Here is a 13,205-nt window from a genome sequence, read left to right on the forward strand (position 1 = left end):
CTTATAAATGTTTTTTATTTTGTGGGGGTAAGCAATAAAAGATATTTCATACGTCAAATATAAAAGCTCGTTCAAGCTAGAACCTGGATTTTTCTTTTGCTGGATTAGGGAAGTTAATCGTTCTATCATATCTGTTAATGACAAGTTTTAGCTCTTGCTGTTTGTTGTCAAAAATTATGCATGTTGTCTTGTCTAGCTTTCGATCTGTTTTATCTCAACTGTATAAAGAGTTATCACTGTTTTGACAGGTTAGTTATTAGTTAAAATAATAATGGTCTTTTCCAGCTGGCAGTCCACGTGACAAGCCATTGTCATTTGTTTCTGTTCCTTCTATATATAGATCATTATGCTAAACAGAACAACTAACTCTTTGAGAAAAAAACCCTAGATTGTAGATCTTGTTTCTTGGACTTTTCTTTGTAGTGCAGAGATAAGTGTGGAGAAGAAGCTAGTGATCTTCTTGGGCTATTGAAGAGAAGCAGCTAAAGCTTGGAACAGACATGCACTGAAGGGAGTTCAGTCGTTTCTTTGAAGGGAGTTCGAAGAAGGATTTCTGTCAAGTTTTTGCTATAGATCGTAATTGGTTACTAATTGGTGTACATAGATTGATTTGATTGTACAGTCAATCTATATTCTGTATTGCTGGTTGTAAGTTGTATTTGTAAACTCTGTTTGAATAATTTCAGTTCTATAATAAATCTTCTTGAAAGATTACAAGTGTTTCATGGTCAATTAATAATTGAGTTTTTGAGTATTAGGTTATTTGATTACTGTAAGCAATTTGAACCAATCATTAAAGTAGCACACCCACTTTCAATATCGTTTGTATATCGTTTGTATATTTGGTGTGAACTGGCATAAATACAAATGAGGAAATGAACCATAGTAAGATTGATCGACTGAGTAGCAAGAGCCCAAAAGATGTGAGTACATGTGGTACGAGAGACAGAGTTGGCGAAAATTTCATCTCCCTCTTGCCATTACTCGTACTTTTTGAAGATGAAGAATGCTTTGTAGAAAATTAAAATGACATAATGAATTTTGTGTATATTTTTATTAAAATTTGATGAACCTAAATAATTCGCTGTTTAATTTGTCAATTTGAGCATTCTCAAATTACCAGATTGTATATTGTTTTTAAATTTAACACGTTTGTTATGAGAAGAATCTCTTATATAGATTGTTCTTGTGAAGTCTAGCTAGCTTTGAACTAGTAGCGAGCTATAGCAGTGAAATCATTGCACCAAATTTGATAATAACTTATAACATTACTAATTAGTTTGGATAAAAAGGTATTACCCTGATCAAACATATCTTCAATAAAATATGAAAATTTTATTATTATCGCAATAAAATCAAATTAACCAACATATACATGATATTACATATTAAAGTAACACATTAATACGTTGCAGGCAGCTACATAATTTTTTTTTGTTGGCACAGCTACATACATAATATATATATGATGGTGATTAACATTATCATTATCAAGACATGGATTTCCTCCATTTGGGGGGAGTTCTACCTCTGACCACCAACTTTGTTTTCATGTTCATCGTCGGCGTTTGCCGCTGATCAAACCCAACAAGATCATCATGATCATTATCATGATGATGATGATGATCAATATTCTTCTTCTGCAGATCCGTAACAATACTCACAGCAGTAGTACTAGACTTGAGAGAAGACACAAAACCAAACTTCTTCCACTTGAAAAACCCCGACGAAGACGAAGAAGAAGATTTCTTCTTCTCCAACAGTCTCTCCATCTGAATTTGCATGGAGTTGCACTGACTTTGAAGCCTAAGTACGTCATCTTTCAGCCTCTTTATCTCCATCTGCTGAACCGAAATTTCCCGCTTCGATAAGCAACGGCTCGGCTGCTCCAGTCCCAGGTTCGGACTCCGGGTCCCACTGAACGACCCGCTCCAATCACTCACATTATTGTTTCTAGAGTACTTGGACTGTTCCGAGAATAGTACTTGGATCACGGCTCGAACTGGTAACCGTTCGTTCTGTGCCGCGTGGAGCGACGCCTCCGGCGACAGTTTCCGGCAATCGATCAGCCTGCAAAGACTCTTCCGCTCGTGCTTTGACGCGCTCGGATGTGCCTGCAAATATATATTATATTTAATTACATCATCAATTTCTTTTATGAATGTCCCATCATCAGATTTGGTGTCCTAAAGTATCAGCTGCTAAAGAAACTCTATATTACACTATTTTGCACATGTGTTTTTATATAATAAATACTCATAATATTTTAACTTTATGTCATTATAATTAAATAAATAGTAATAGGTACGTGTGTATAGATCTTTATTTATATTCATATAAATAAATTTATATTGTTGATTTAATAACTGTACTTATTTTCTTCTTGTTGTTTTTTATTTATTTATATATATATAAATATGGAGTTTTTTTAATAAATATATACATTACTTAATAAGATTGAACCGATATTTTCTTTTGTTATATGTTATATATATATATTGTCAATGTTTTCTCCACTCCACAAGTGACAATTGGGAGTAATTAGCGATAAGTCAAGAAGTTCTTGGAGTGTGAGCTCTTCCATGAAATTCAGTCCAGCCAAATTGTGGATGTCTCCAAGTAAGGTCATGTCTCGAGGTTTTCTCTCGAGGCGAGGATGTCTCTAGGTAAGGTCACATTTCGAGCCAGTCTCCAAGTCATGGATATCGAGTGAGGTCACGTCTCGAGAGGCCCTTTTTACTTGGCCATTCCTCAGGTCCAGGATTCTAGTCCTCAAACCTAGAGTTGATGCCAAGTGTCAGTTATTGCGGATGTGGGCTCCCAGAAGATCATCTGAAAACTTTTTGTGAGTCTCGATTAGTAGTGTCGAGTTCGTACACTCGACAATCAGAATTTCCCACAACACCGCATGATATGGGCAAACGTATGTCGCACCCTCACAATCACAAATATGTTCCCCGTAAAATTGGCGCTTGACTTTCTGCTGTGGTTCCCCGTAAAATTGGCGCTTGACTTTCTGCTATGGGCCTCGTAGAATCTACATGGGTCGTAGTCTTTGTTTTAGTGCAGCCCCCTTTTTGTATTAACCCAACATTAATACCCTAGGATGGGAGTCTTTTATTAACGATAGATAATTAACATTAATGATCCTAGCTCCTATAAAAAAAAGGGTGGAGTATCTCTTTGTAAAGGATTCATATTTTTAGAGAGAGAAATTCTATAACTCAGTGCAATATATACATTACCTGAGAAACATTATTGAAACTTGCAAAACAAATTTCAAGCTCACTAAATATCAAAGACTCGTAGACTAGGACTTTTTTATAGCCTGAACTACGTAAAACTCTTGTGTTCTTCTACATTATTTTCTTATACTATCAGATTGGATTAATAGCAAAAAATTAAGACAATCAACAATATATATAACTTTTAGCACATAAAAAATGAATTTGAGAGCAAATAAAAAATTAATATGAACTATTTTTAGCTTTGAGAATTATAGAAAAAGAAATGAGTTCCTTTCAAAAAATAATAAAGAAGTGAGTTTAGTTATTTAATTATAATATCATAATTGTAATAAAGTTAAAATATCATGACTATTTATTATATAAAAATAAATACTATTTAAGAGATAACACATGTCACCGGATAAAAAAAAATTAAAAAGATAGTGAAAAAGATAATGTAACATAGAGTCTATAAGGACACATGTCACTTTTCTTAGGCTTATACTTAAAATATAACTTTTAGCACATAACATAAACCAAATCGTACTATATAAGGACACCAAATATGTTAGCCACTCCCACTTAGCCAATCTTGGGCTGGTACAAGTATAAGAAACTGCCACCAATTTATTGAGTTCTTTTACACGCCAAACAAAGAAATTGTCACAATACGACACCAATTGAGTACGTTTTACACTTTCTTTTTACCTGTTGCAGTGGCGTTGTGCAATAGGAAAGCCAATTTAGGGAACGCATGTACAGAAACCTAAAGGGCAATATAACAGTAAATACTTATAAAGGGCATATACGTCAAGTCACTTTCAACTTTAGGAACAACTTTTTAGTCGAGTCTGGCCAAGCTACCAAGTAATTATTCAGATTAAGAAATCACGGGCTACGATGTCATGATTTAGAATCCAAATTCAGATAAGATTAAACAAATTAAATAGTTATTATGAAACTTACTTTTAGATAAGTGTCAATGGCTCGGTACAAACCATCATCCATGGCACGCGCATGACTTGGAAGAGCATCAGCGAGGGCCACAAACTCGGTCATACTGAGATTGGCATCCACAGCGGCCTCCGCCAAGTAAGAGTCGACGAGCTTCGCCACCTTCACAAAGGCCGCCGCCCCATTACTTTTCGTTACTTCGTCCAAGCTAACGAACCTCTTCACCAATCTATAGACCAGGTCGACGTCGAGCAAAGTCCCGCATGTGTGACTAAACGACGGTATCATGAGCTCCTTCAACGACGCCTGGTCCAGCTGCCACGAGATTCTCCTCTCCAGCTCCGCTAGATACGAGGGCTCAACCCCGACCATTTTGGCCGTTCGGAGTAGCCGGAGGAGGAAGTTGCATGGGATGGCGTCCTTCTCCGGTGGCAGAACTCCGACAAGGGTTTCGACAAAGAACCTTTTCTTCATCCACGAAACGGTGACGCTTTCAGTTGAGTTGCCGTTGGTTACGAAACCGGTGGTGTCGGTCATAGATTCACCGGTGCCGGTGTTGGTGACGAGGTCCGGCAGCCATTTGGAGGCGTAGTGTGTTATGATGGAGCCGATTAGGTCAGGACGTACGCCCTTGGCCTTAATGCCAGATAGGGTTTTGACGAAGTAGTCCATGTCTAAGATACATGCGTCGTCGAACCAGCACTCCGCCGCAAACGGCGATTGTTTTCCCGGTAAAGTAGCGGAATCCTCATTGAAGATACCAAAGTTTGTATTCATTTATATTTTTTGTTAATGAGAAATGGTGGCCATTCCACTTGAGGGTTTCGCTAGTGTTATATATATAGTATGTCTAAACTAATTAATTAGTGTGTTAAATTATAATTGTGGTATCAACTAATACATGCTTCTGATCTGAATTTGTTTTGTAAGAATGAAAAAAAAAGTGTGTACTGTGTGGTCCCTTTAACCAAATTTTACTGTAAAAATTATGTGGTTTACATTTTATAACGGATATATATATATCTATATATTTAGGTCATGTACGAATTAAATGTGTTATGTCACATGTATAACTGGTACTATTTGTTATATGTATTTTTGTGGATAAATATAACTGTACAAATTGAGGATTTCTAATCTTATCTAACTTCAATCCCAGATTAATTGGTAGAAGTGAGAGAAGCATTAGTATATGTTATGTTAATTAAAGAGGTTTGCTCAAGAAGACAAAACGAGAAAAGATAAGAGATGAGAGAAGACAAGTGTTATTAATGCAAATATTCCTTGCTATGACAAGATTCTCTGGCATAGGCGTGAAGAACAAAAATTAATTATAACACCATCCAAGATTGAAAAAGACTTGAAACAAACAAACAAACATACACCCTCTTAAGCAACGGTTTTTTGTGATCATGGCCAATATTTTTACTATCTAAAACAATTGCTTACTCTTGAGCTACTAATGCTCTAATATACATTACTTGCAAGAATTTAGGAAAATAGCCAATTAAAAAAAATCTGATTTTGATTATTATCGTTACATTATTATGTCTATATATGAATTGCGTAGAGTAAATATTTAACTGATTGATACACGTAAATTATAGCAAAACAAAAACATATTTTTCAATATAAAGTGTTAAGAACGAACACATATTCTAATATCTTTCTGTTTCAAAACGAATTTGTCTACAAATCATGGATCATTCCCTTATGGGGTTCTTTGGATTCCAATTGTGGATTTTTCTGCCGGAAAAAACACTAGTCACGCAACAAATAATAATAATAATAATAATGAGAAAATAAAATGCCAGTAAGATAATTCCGGGGTGCTGCCAATTTTTCATTTTGGACAACAGATGGCACGTGAAATTTTCATTCGGCACCATTCAGTCACCACTATGTAAAATCTGTCGAACGTATATTTGGATGCACTCGTGGCCCATTTTGTAGGTCCATAAATGGTCTAGATATAAGACCCATAATAGCCCAAAGTAACAAGGGATCGATTTGTAATACAATTCATGCAATGGGCCTTTTGCTTTCTTGGGCCCATAGCAGCCTAAAGTAACTAGGGAGAGAATACATACAAAATGTCCACTTATTTTGCTTAGGCCTCATGAGTGTAATGGGCCTAAAGCCATAACATGTTCTACCGTACCAAAGCCCGTTCCGTCTTAGAAGCCCAATATAACATAATAACCGAACACTTGAGCCCAAAGCTGGCAAAGAGAAGAGTTATAATAAGGGGAATTTTTAAAAGACATAGCTTTTTTTTAATTTGTATGGAAAAATTTATTAAATAAAAAATTAAAGTATGAGAAATACAATTAGTAGCTAACTAAAATATGGAAATGCCACATTTTTTTATCATAATTATGTTTTCTTTGATTTTGAATGTAATTTTATTTTATTTTTTAATGTTTAATTTTTCCTTCATTTTTTTAATATCTTTTTCATTCTATTTTTTTCTTTATTTTTATATTTATTATTTTCTTCTTCTATTTTTTTTCTTTTTTCACACATACGAGCTTTTTTTCTTCTTCTATTTTTTTTTCAATTTTTTCTACCAATTTTATCATTCATATTTTGTTCTTTTCATTTTTCCATTATTTTTCTTTTTCTTCTTTTCATTCTTATTTATTCATCTATTTTTTTTCATTCATCAATTTTTTTGTTTTTTTTTTTCATATATTTTTTTATTTTTGTACTTATTCTTTTCTCATTCCATTTCTTTTTTTTTTCTTTTTTTTCACACATATATTTTAACATTATATAGTTATTTTACTATTTTTTTATTATTATATTTTATTATTGTAATTTTTTTTATAATTTTTTTCCACTATATGTAAAAAAAATTCAAATCAATTTTTTCAACATTTTCTTTTTACTTTAACACTTATAGGAATACCAAAATTTGGAAAGAAAACTAATAAAAATATGAAAACGTGAATGGGTAACTGGTTACCTTCACGTTCTTTGTGTGTATATTTCTGAGGGTAACTGGTTACCTTCACACTCTGGTGTGTGTATATTTATAGTTTCTTTATGGTAACTGGTTACCTATGTTACTAAAATTATAGTTACTTCTTCTTCCTTTTTTTAATGAAGTGTGCTTCCACTTTTTTCTTCAAATTTGATGTTGCTTTTCATATTTAATATGAGTAACTCGTCACCCATCCTAGATAACTGGTAACCCCTCTTATGGCAGAAAGTTACTCATCTCAGAATAACTGGTTACCTCTCCTGGTGCATGTTATTTAACCTAGCTCTAAGATTATTTTTTTTACATAACTGTCAAAGATCAATCAAGTAATTGGTTACTTTACCTTACCCATGATTTGAAAGAAAAAAACGTACAATTTAAAAAAAAACATGTATAATAAATAAAAATTAATTTTAAAAACAATTCATATTACAAAAAAATAAAATTGCAAAACAACCAAAGAAAAATTTAATATAAAATTAGTAGTATAAAAACAATATAAAAAAATAAATAAACTAAAAAAATAATAATCAAATTACAAGCATACCCTTCCAAATTAATAAAACTTGAATAAGAGTAAAACTATGGCATAAACCAACGTTTATACAAAAATATGGGAAAATTAACCCATAAAAGTGAAAATCCTTAAAAAAAAGCCATAGATTAAATTTTTTTTTTTTTAAGCCATATTTTTGCACACTATTAAAAATCTCATATAAAATGTAATTTCCTCTATAATAAATGGCCCAAAATAATGGCATTAAGAACCTAATATCCTCTTTTTTTAAATTGCATAGAAATGATCATTTTACATTGTTGATTACTTAAATTGTCATTTTCTATAATTTTATTTATTTATTTAAGAGTGTATGACTTTAATATAGTGATATATGTATATTAGTTTTTATTTTAAAGTTATATTGATTTTTTAAGTTTTGTATGAATTGTTATATTATTTTCCAACTAGTGTATATGTTTTATGTGATATATTATTTTTTATGATATTTAGTTTCTATCTTATAATGGTAGTACATAATTTTGTATCATGGTATATACATTTTAATAGTAATATATAATTTTATTAACATATTATATATAATTTTTAGTAATCAACCCATACAAAATGGAAAAAAAAAATCAAAATTACTCTAAAATATAAACTAATTAAACAAAATTAATATATGTACAATATAATAATAGAATATTTAGAATAAAATAGTAATTTGCAAAATAATGTTTAGGCTATTTTTAAAAGGTTAATACTTTTTTAGAACTGTATTTTGACAAATAATTTTTTAGACCTGTATTTTGACAAATGACTTTTTAGACCCTGTATTTTATAAAATAATTCAAATAGATCCCTAAAACCGATTTTGATAAAAAAAAATTGAACTAAAATCACAAATAATTCATCAAACTAACAACTCAAACAAAAAATATAATCATTTTGCCTAAAAACTGTGCTGTTAGAACATATTTAAACAATTTTACAAAACCCAAAATTTAAAAAATCTAAAAAATAATATATAAAATCACACAATCAAAACAAACAAGTAATTAGGCAAACGTAAAGGGTCTAAAAAAAGTATAAACTCAGTTTGAAATGAACATTTTGCTCCAAACCCAAACCGAACAGGTGAACAGAATTGACGTGATTTATACACATTGTCGTCTTCATTCATTTGAAATAATAATTTTATTAAAAAATTTAATTAAACAAAGTTAATTAAATCCAATGCGTCACTACAAAATATGTAAATTTAAACTAAAGAAACTGGGACCAACTTCATCTATTGGAAAACTGGGGCTTATAAGAGCAAGTCACTAAACATTCTTAAAGATCAAGAGATGTAAAATCCTACCCACCACACGCCAGTGTAATTAACATTCTCCACACTGGGTCTCATCAACTCCACTTATTCATCATCCTCTTTTTGATGATTAAACAGAAGAGACATTATTTAAATGTTGCGAGGAGTTGAGGTCTCAGATGAGCTACTGCTGGAATCGCCTGCGGTTGGATTCAGTGCTGAACCACTGCTCAGAGAACCATTACCGTCTTCTTGAGACACAATTGGGATCTTAACGGCCGCTCTCTCCATCTCCTTTTCAAGCTCTTCCTCCCGGCGCAGAGCTGTGAACTGGGTGTCTAAGGACCTTGCAGCCCCCAGCCAAGCAAGAACAATGACAAGGAGTATTCCTCCCAAGTAAGGAGTGGAACTTGCAAGTGAGCCAAAGGTTAGAATCATAAATTGCTGGATCAATGCACCACCAGACTTCCCCAATGGGTTGCACACAACATCAATGGCTGCCTTCCCTTTCACCTACAAGAAAATAAAAAATACCAATGAGTGATAGTCTTAGTTGACAGTGACACACATCACTTTTGCTTTAGAAAGCAGTATTGACTTGTTTGAGCACAATCAAATTTTTAAACCATAAGCCAATGCATTTTGAATCTTGAATGTTAAGTGTTCGAACCTTTGTGTCCTCATCTAAAGGAATGTATGCCATTTCTTTGCATGGATCGAATAAGCTGTACTTGGCACTTTTGCTGAAAATGTTCTGCAGCGCACCTACGTAAACAGCTGCGAGAAGAGGAGTCATCCCCAAACCAGCAAGAGCTGGTGTGAGTGGCGCACCAAATAATATCAGAGAGAAGAAACCAACTCCGGTCAAGAGCAGGACTGTTGGTGTGATAGCCGCAGCAACTCCCCATCCATATTTCTCAAATATATATTGACTTGCTAACATCATTATGAAGGTTGCTACTCCAGTTGCAGATGAAAAGTCTCCCATGAAAGATGAGTACGCATTCGGGCTTGGGAACTACAAAAAATACCAGTGTGAAAGGAGAACAGGTTAATAAACAAACTAGCCAGCTCAAATGGCGTACATATTAGTTAGTCAATTTAGCTTTAATTTACCTGTGCTTTGAGCTTCGATTTCCATGTAACCTCAACAAGGTTGATACTAATACCATATGCAACAACTACAGTGGCGAGATCTCTAATGTATTTTGAAGACACCAAAAATTTCAAACTCTCCATTGTCCCCATTTTCGGCTTCTCCTGCAGAAGGAAAAATGAACACAAAATTATTCACAAAACTGTTGCGGCAAATCAAACTCGCTCAAAGTAATAGCCGGTTGCAATGTACTTTGTAAATATATTCATGTAGAAAGAGAGTAAAATTTTCACGGAAACCGAAGTGTGAAGAAATTTACCTTCTTCTTCCTACTACGAGTTGGGAGAGGGACATAAGTATTCACCCACCAGTACAAGAAACAGATTGTGAACCCCATCCCTACCACGATACTCATCATAGCTTTAAGAGAAAGAGCCCAGCCATCGACTCCAGGACCCAGAGCTGCTCTCATATTAGAGAAATACTTCACTGTTCGGCCTGAGAAAATAAGAGCAATATTGGCCCCAAGTCCGAACAAAGGATAGAACTTTTTTGCTTCGTCAACGGTCGTTATCTGCAAAAGTTGCAGGAAACAATTTTAAATATACATTCAAAACACAGACAAAATAGATTGTGATATCGAAGAACGACAACATCAACAATTGAGAAAGTAGCCAAATTCCATTTCAAGTAGTTGATACCAAAGCCAATCACATCACTTAAAATTTAAAAATATAGCTCCAAGAACAAAAGCAAAAGGAAAATTAAAACGTTATCTCTATATGCATATAAAATGATTTATTACTGGTATGAGATAACAATTCAACCCCAAAGTACAAATTTGTTAGATATGATTAAATGTTCAAGCAACCTTAACAAAGTAATCAAGAAATTGCAACACAAACTCAGATACCTGATTACAAACTACAAAGTCAGTATATACTATCAAGCGATTAATAGAAGTAAAAGCTATATCATAAAATGGTTAAAATACCTGATTGGCGAACCCCCAGAATAGCACTGAAATTACCACACTTCCCCACAGTTCAGCCATGACATAGAACAAACAAAAACTCCATATCCTAAGGATAGCAAGAGGACCAAGGAACCGTGGACCGAGGGTGTTGAGAAGCTGATCAGCTAAGGCCTGGGGGTGGATATGATTGCTGAGAGGGTACAAAACAAACCCAAATGCCCCAAAGAAGGCGATAAAGGGAAGAATCACAGTATAAAAGAGAGCTTTCTTAGACAAGACATTAGACAACTTTGTGTACAACAACATAAACCCAATAGCCATGGGCAAATTCACCCAAGTCTTCAGAAATGGAATAATCTCCGCACTACTCCCTTTAGCTGTCACAACCAGGACATCTTTTGTGTCCCTAAGAATTGTATAATTGAAAAGAATACAAAAGAACATCAACCCAAGTGGTATAATCTTCTTGAGGGTTGTAATTTCAACACCCAATATCTTAGGAGCCTCAGGCTCCTTAAATAAAGGCTGGTCCTCAGCTGCAGCAGCTGCCTCTGCCTTGCAGATGAACAAGTTTTTTTCTTTTGAGCCAAACCCAGGATTTTTTGAGACAAAGCTTGGAAATTTCTGGAACCTATTTGAGGATAATGAAATCCCACCAAGGGGTTTAGGCTTAGTTGAAAAAACTCTCTGCTTTAAGCCGAGGGATGGGACCGAAACCCTTGCCCTGGGGTTCTGGGGCAAGGAGAGAAGCCCCTTTGTTTGTAGAATAGCTTCCATGTCTCTCTTCAAGAAAACCCAACACTCAAAAAAACTTTACTTTTCAAGAGAAGAACATGAAGAGAGACACAGATGAGAGGAAAGGTGAATGGAAGAAAAGGAGGAAGAAAGAGAGATAAGGTGGCTGCTGCTGGCGAAGATTATTATTTTTATTTCTCAAATACGAACGAGGGCATAACAAATATCTTTATATACCACTGACAATAAACAAAACCAACCAAAACCCTTGAGAAAAAATAATATTAAATTAATTGTAATAAATTCCCACGAAATAAAATAAAATTGCAATAGAAAGATTCTAATTTTCTATGAAATGGTTTAGTTGAAAGCGGGTTCTTGAATCAGAACCCATAACACTCGGTAAAATTTTCAATCTTTGTTAACAATGAGACAAATTTCACAGACCAATTCAGAATGGACTAGATGTGGTATTTGCAGTATAAGAAAAATAAAATAAAAATAAAAAATAGGAATGGGAATGGGAAAGTGTACGTGGAACAGCCAGACCAAACCAAAAAGATACCTAAGTATCTTAGGGAAAATTTTGTATCATCAAGACTTGAATTACCTAAAATACCCTTGATTTAGTAAATGACCGAAAAAACCTCTTGAGATATTTTTCAGGTTTTGCACTTTTTTAATTTACTTTTCCGTGTGTTAGCGGCCAGCGAAAGCGACACGTGAGATATATGACAAGAGGAACGTGAGATAATTTATTAATGAGTTGATTTTAGAGAGTGGTTTTTTTTTTGAGAAAGAGAATGGGTTGGTTTGGACCAAACAAAAATATATGATGAACATTTAATTTGATCAAATATCAAAATGTTTGGACAATAAAATACCAGTTGTATTAACTAGCCTTTCACTTTTTTATATTAACATTTCTCTTACATTTTTAAATAATATTTTACCAAACCCTTTTAACGAAATTATATAAAAAATAAATTATGAGTAAAACTTTAAGCAAAAGTTATAAAATTGACAATTTTATTTGACAGAAAGACTTCGAAGAAGATGCTATGTGATGTAAGTTGTTTGTAAAAATAACGTAAGATTTTTTTTATATAATTTACTCTTCATCTTATGATATTATAACTTTTATAAAAAAAAATACCGATATACTTCTAAACAAAACAATATCTAGTGTGATGTGTCATTTTTTTTAAAGAATATCTATTTTTACAAAATATATAATCATAATATTTTAACTTTTTTGCATTTATACCCCTGTATATTGTTGAGTTAATATATGACGCAAAACCCAAATATATAAGTTATTTACATGGTGTTATACATTTTTAGACTTTGTGTTTTTTCTGATGACCTGTTTAGATTTTGTGTTTCAAAAAATTTATTTTTAGACTCTATATTTTGTAAA

At 33.2% G+C, this 13,205-nt stretch overlaps 2 protein-coding genes across 2 annotated transcripts; both read right to left on the reverse strand.

Moving 5' to 3' along the window:
• Positions 1–1,315: 1,315 nt before the first annotated feature.
• On the reverse strand, positions 1,316–5,008 carry LOC133796330 (root phototropism protein 3). The gene is made up of 2 exons (XM_062233800.1): positions 4,194–5,008; positions 1,316–2,114 (listed from the first exon to the last, which is right to left on the reverse strand). The coding sequence occupies exons 1-2, from the start codon at positions 4,956–4,958 to the stop codon at positions 1,491–1,493; spliced, it is 1,389 nt and encodes a 462-aa protein (XP_062089784.1). The 5' UTR covers positions 4,959–5,008; the 3' UTR covers positions 1,316–1,490.
• A 3,836-nt stretch (positions 5,009–8,844) lies between these two features.
• Positions 8,845–11,997, reverse strand: LOC133796332 (plastidic ATP/ADP-transporter-like). Its single transcript, XM_062233801.1, has 5 exons — positions 11,069–11,997; positions 10,394–10,648; positions 10,095–10,238; positions 9,649–9,996; positions 8,845–9,491 (listed from the first exon to the last, which is right to left on the reverse strand). Exons 1-5 carry the CDS (start codon positions 11,825–11,827, stop codon positions 9,129–9,131), a joined length of 1,869 nt encoding a protein of 622 aa, XP_062089785.1. The 5' UTR covers positions 11,828–11,997; the 3' UTR covers positions 8,845–9,128.
• Between the last annotated feature and the right edge of the window lie 1,208 nt (positions 11,998–13,205).

This window comes from Humulus lupulus, chromosome 8 (genome assembly GCF_963169125.1).
Source record: "Humulus lupulus chromosome 8, drHumLupu1.1, whole genome shotgun sequence".
In the NCBI taxonomy this organism is placed as follows: Eukaryota; Viridiplantae; Streptophyta; class Magnoliopsida; order Rosales; family Cannabaceae; genus Humulus; species Humulus lupulus.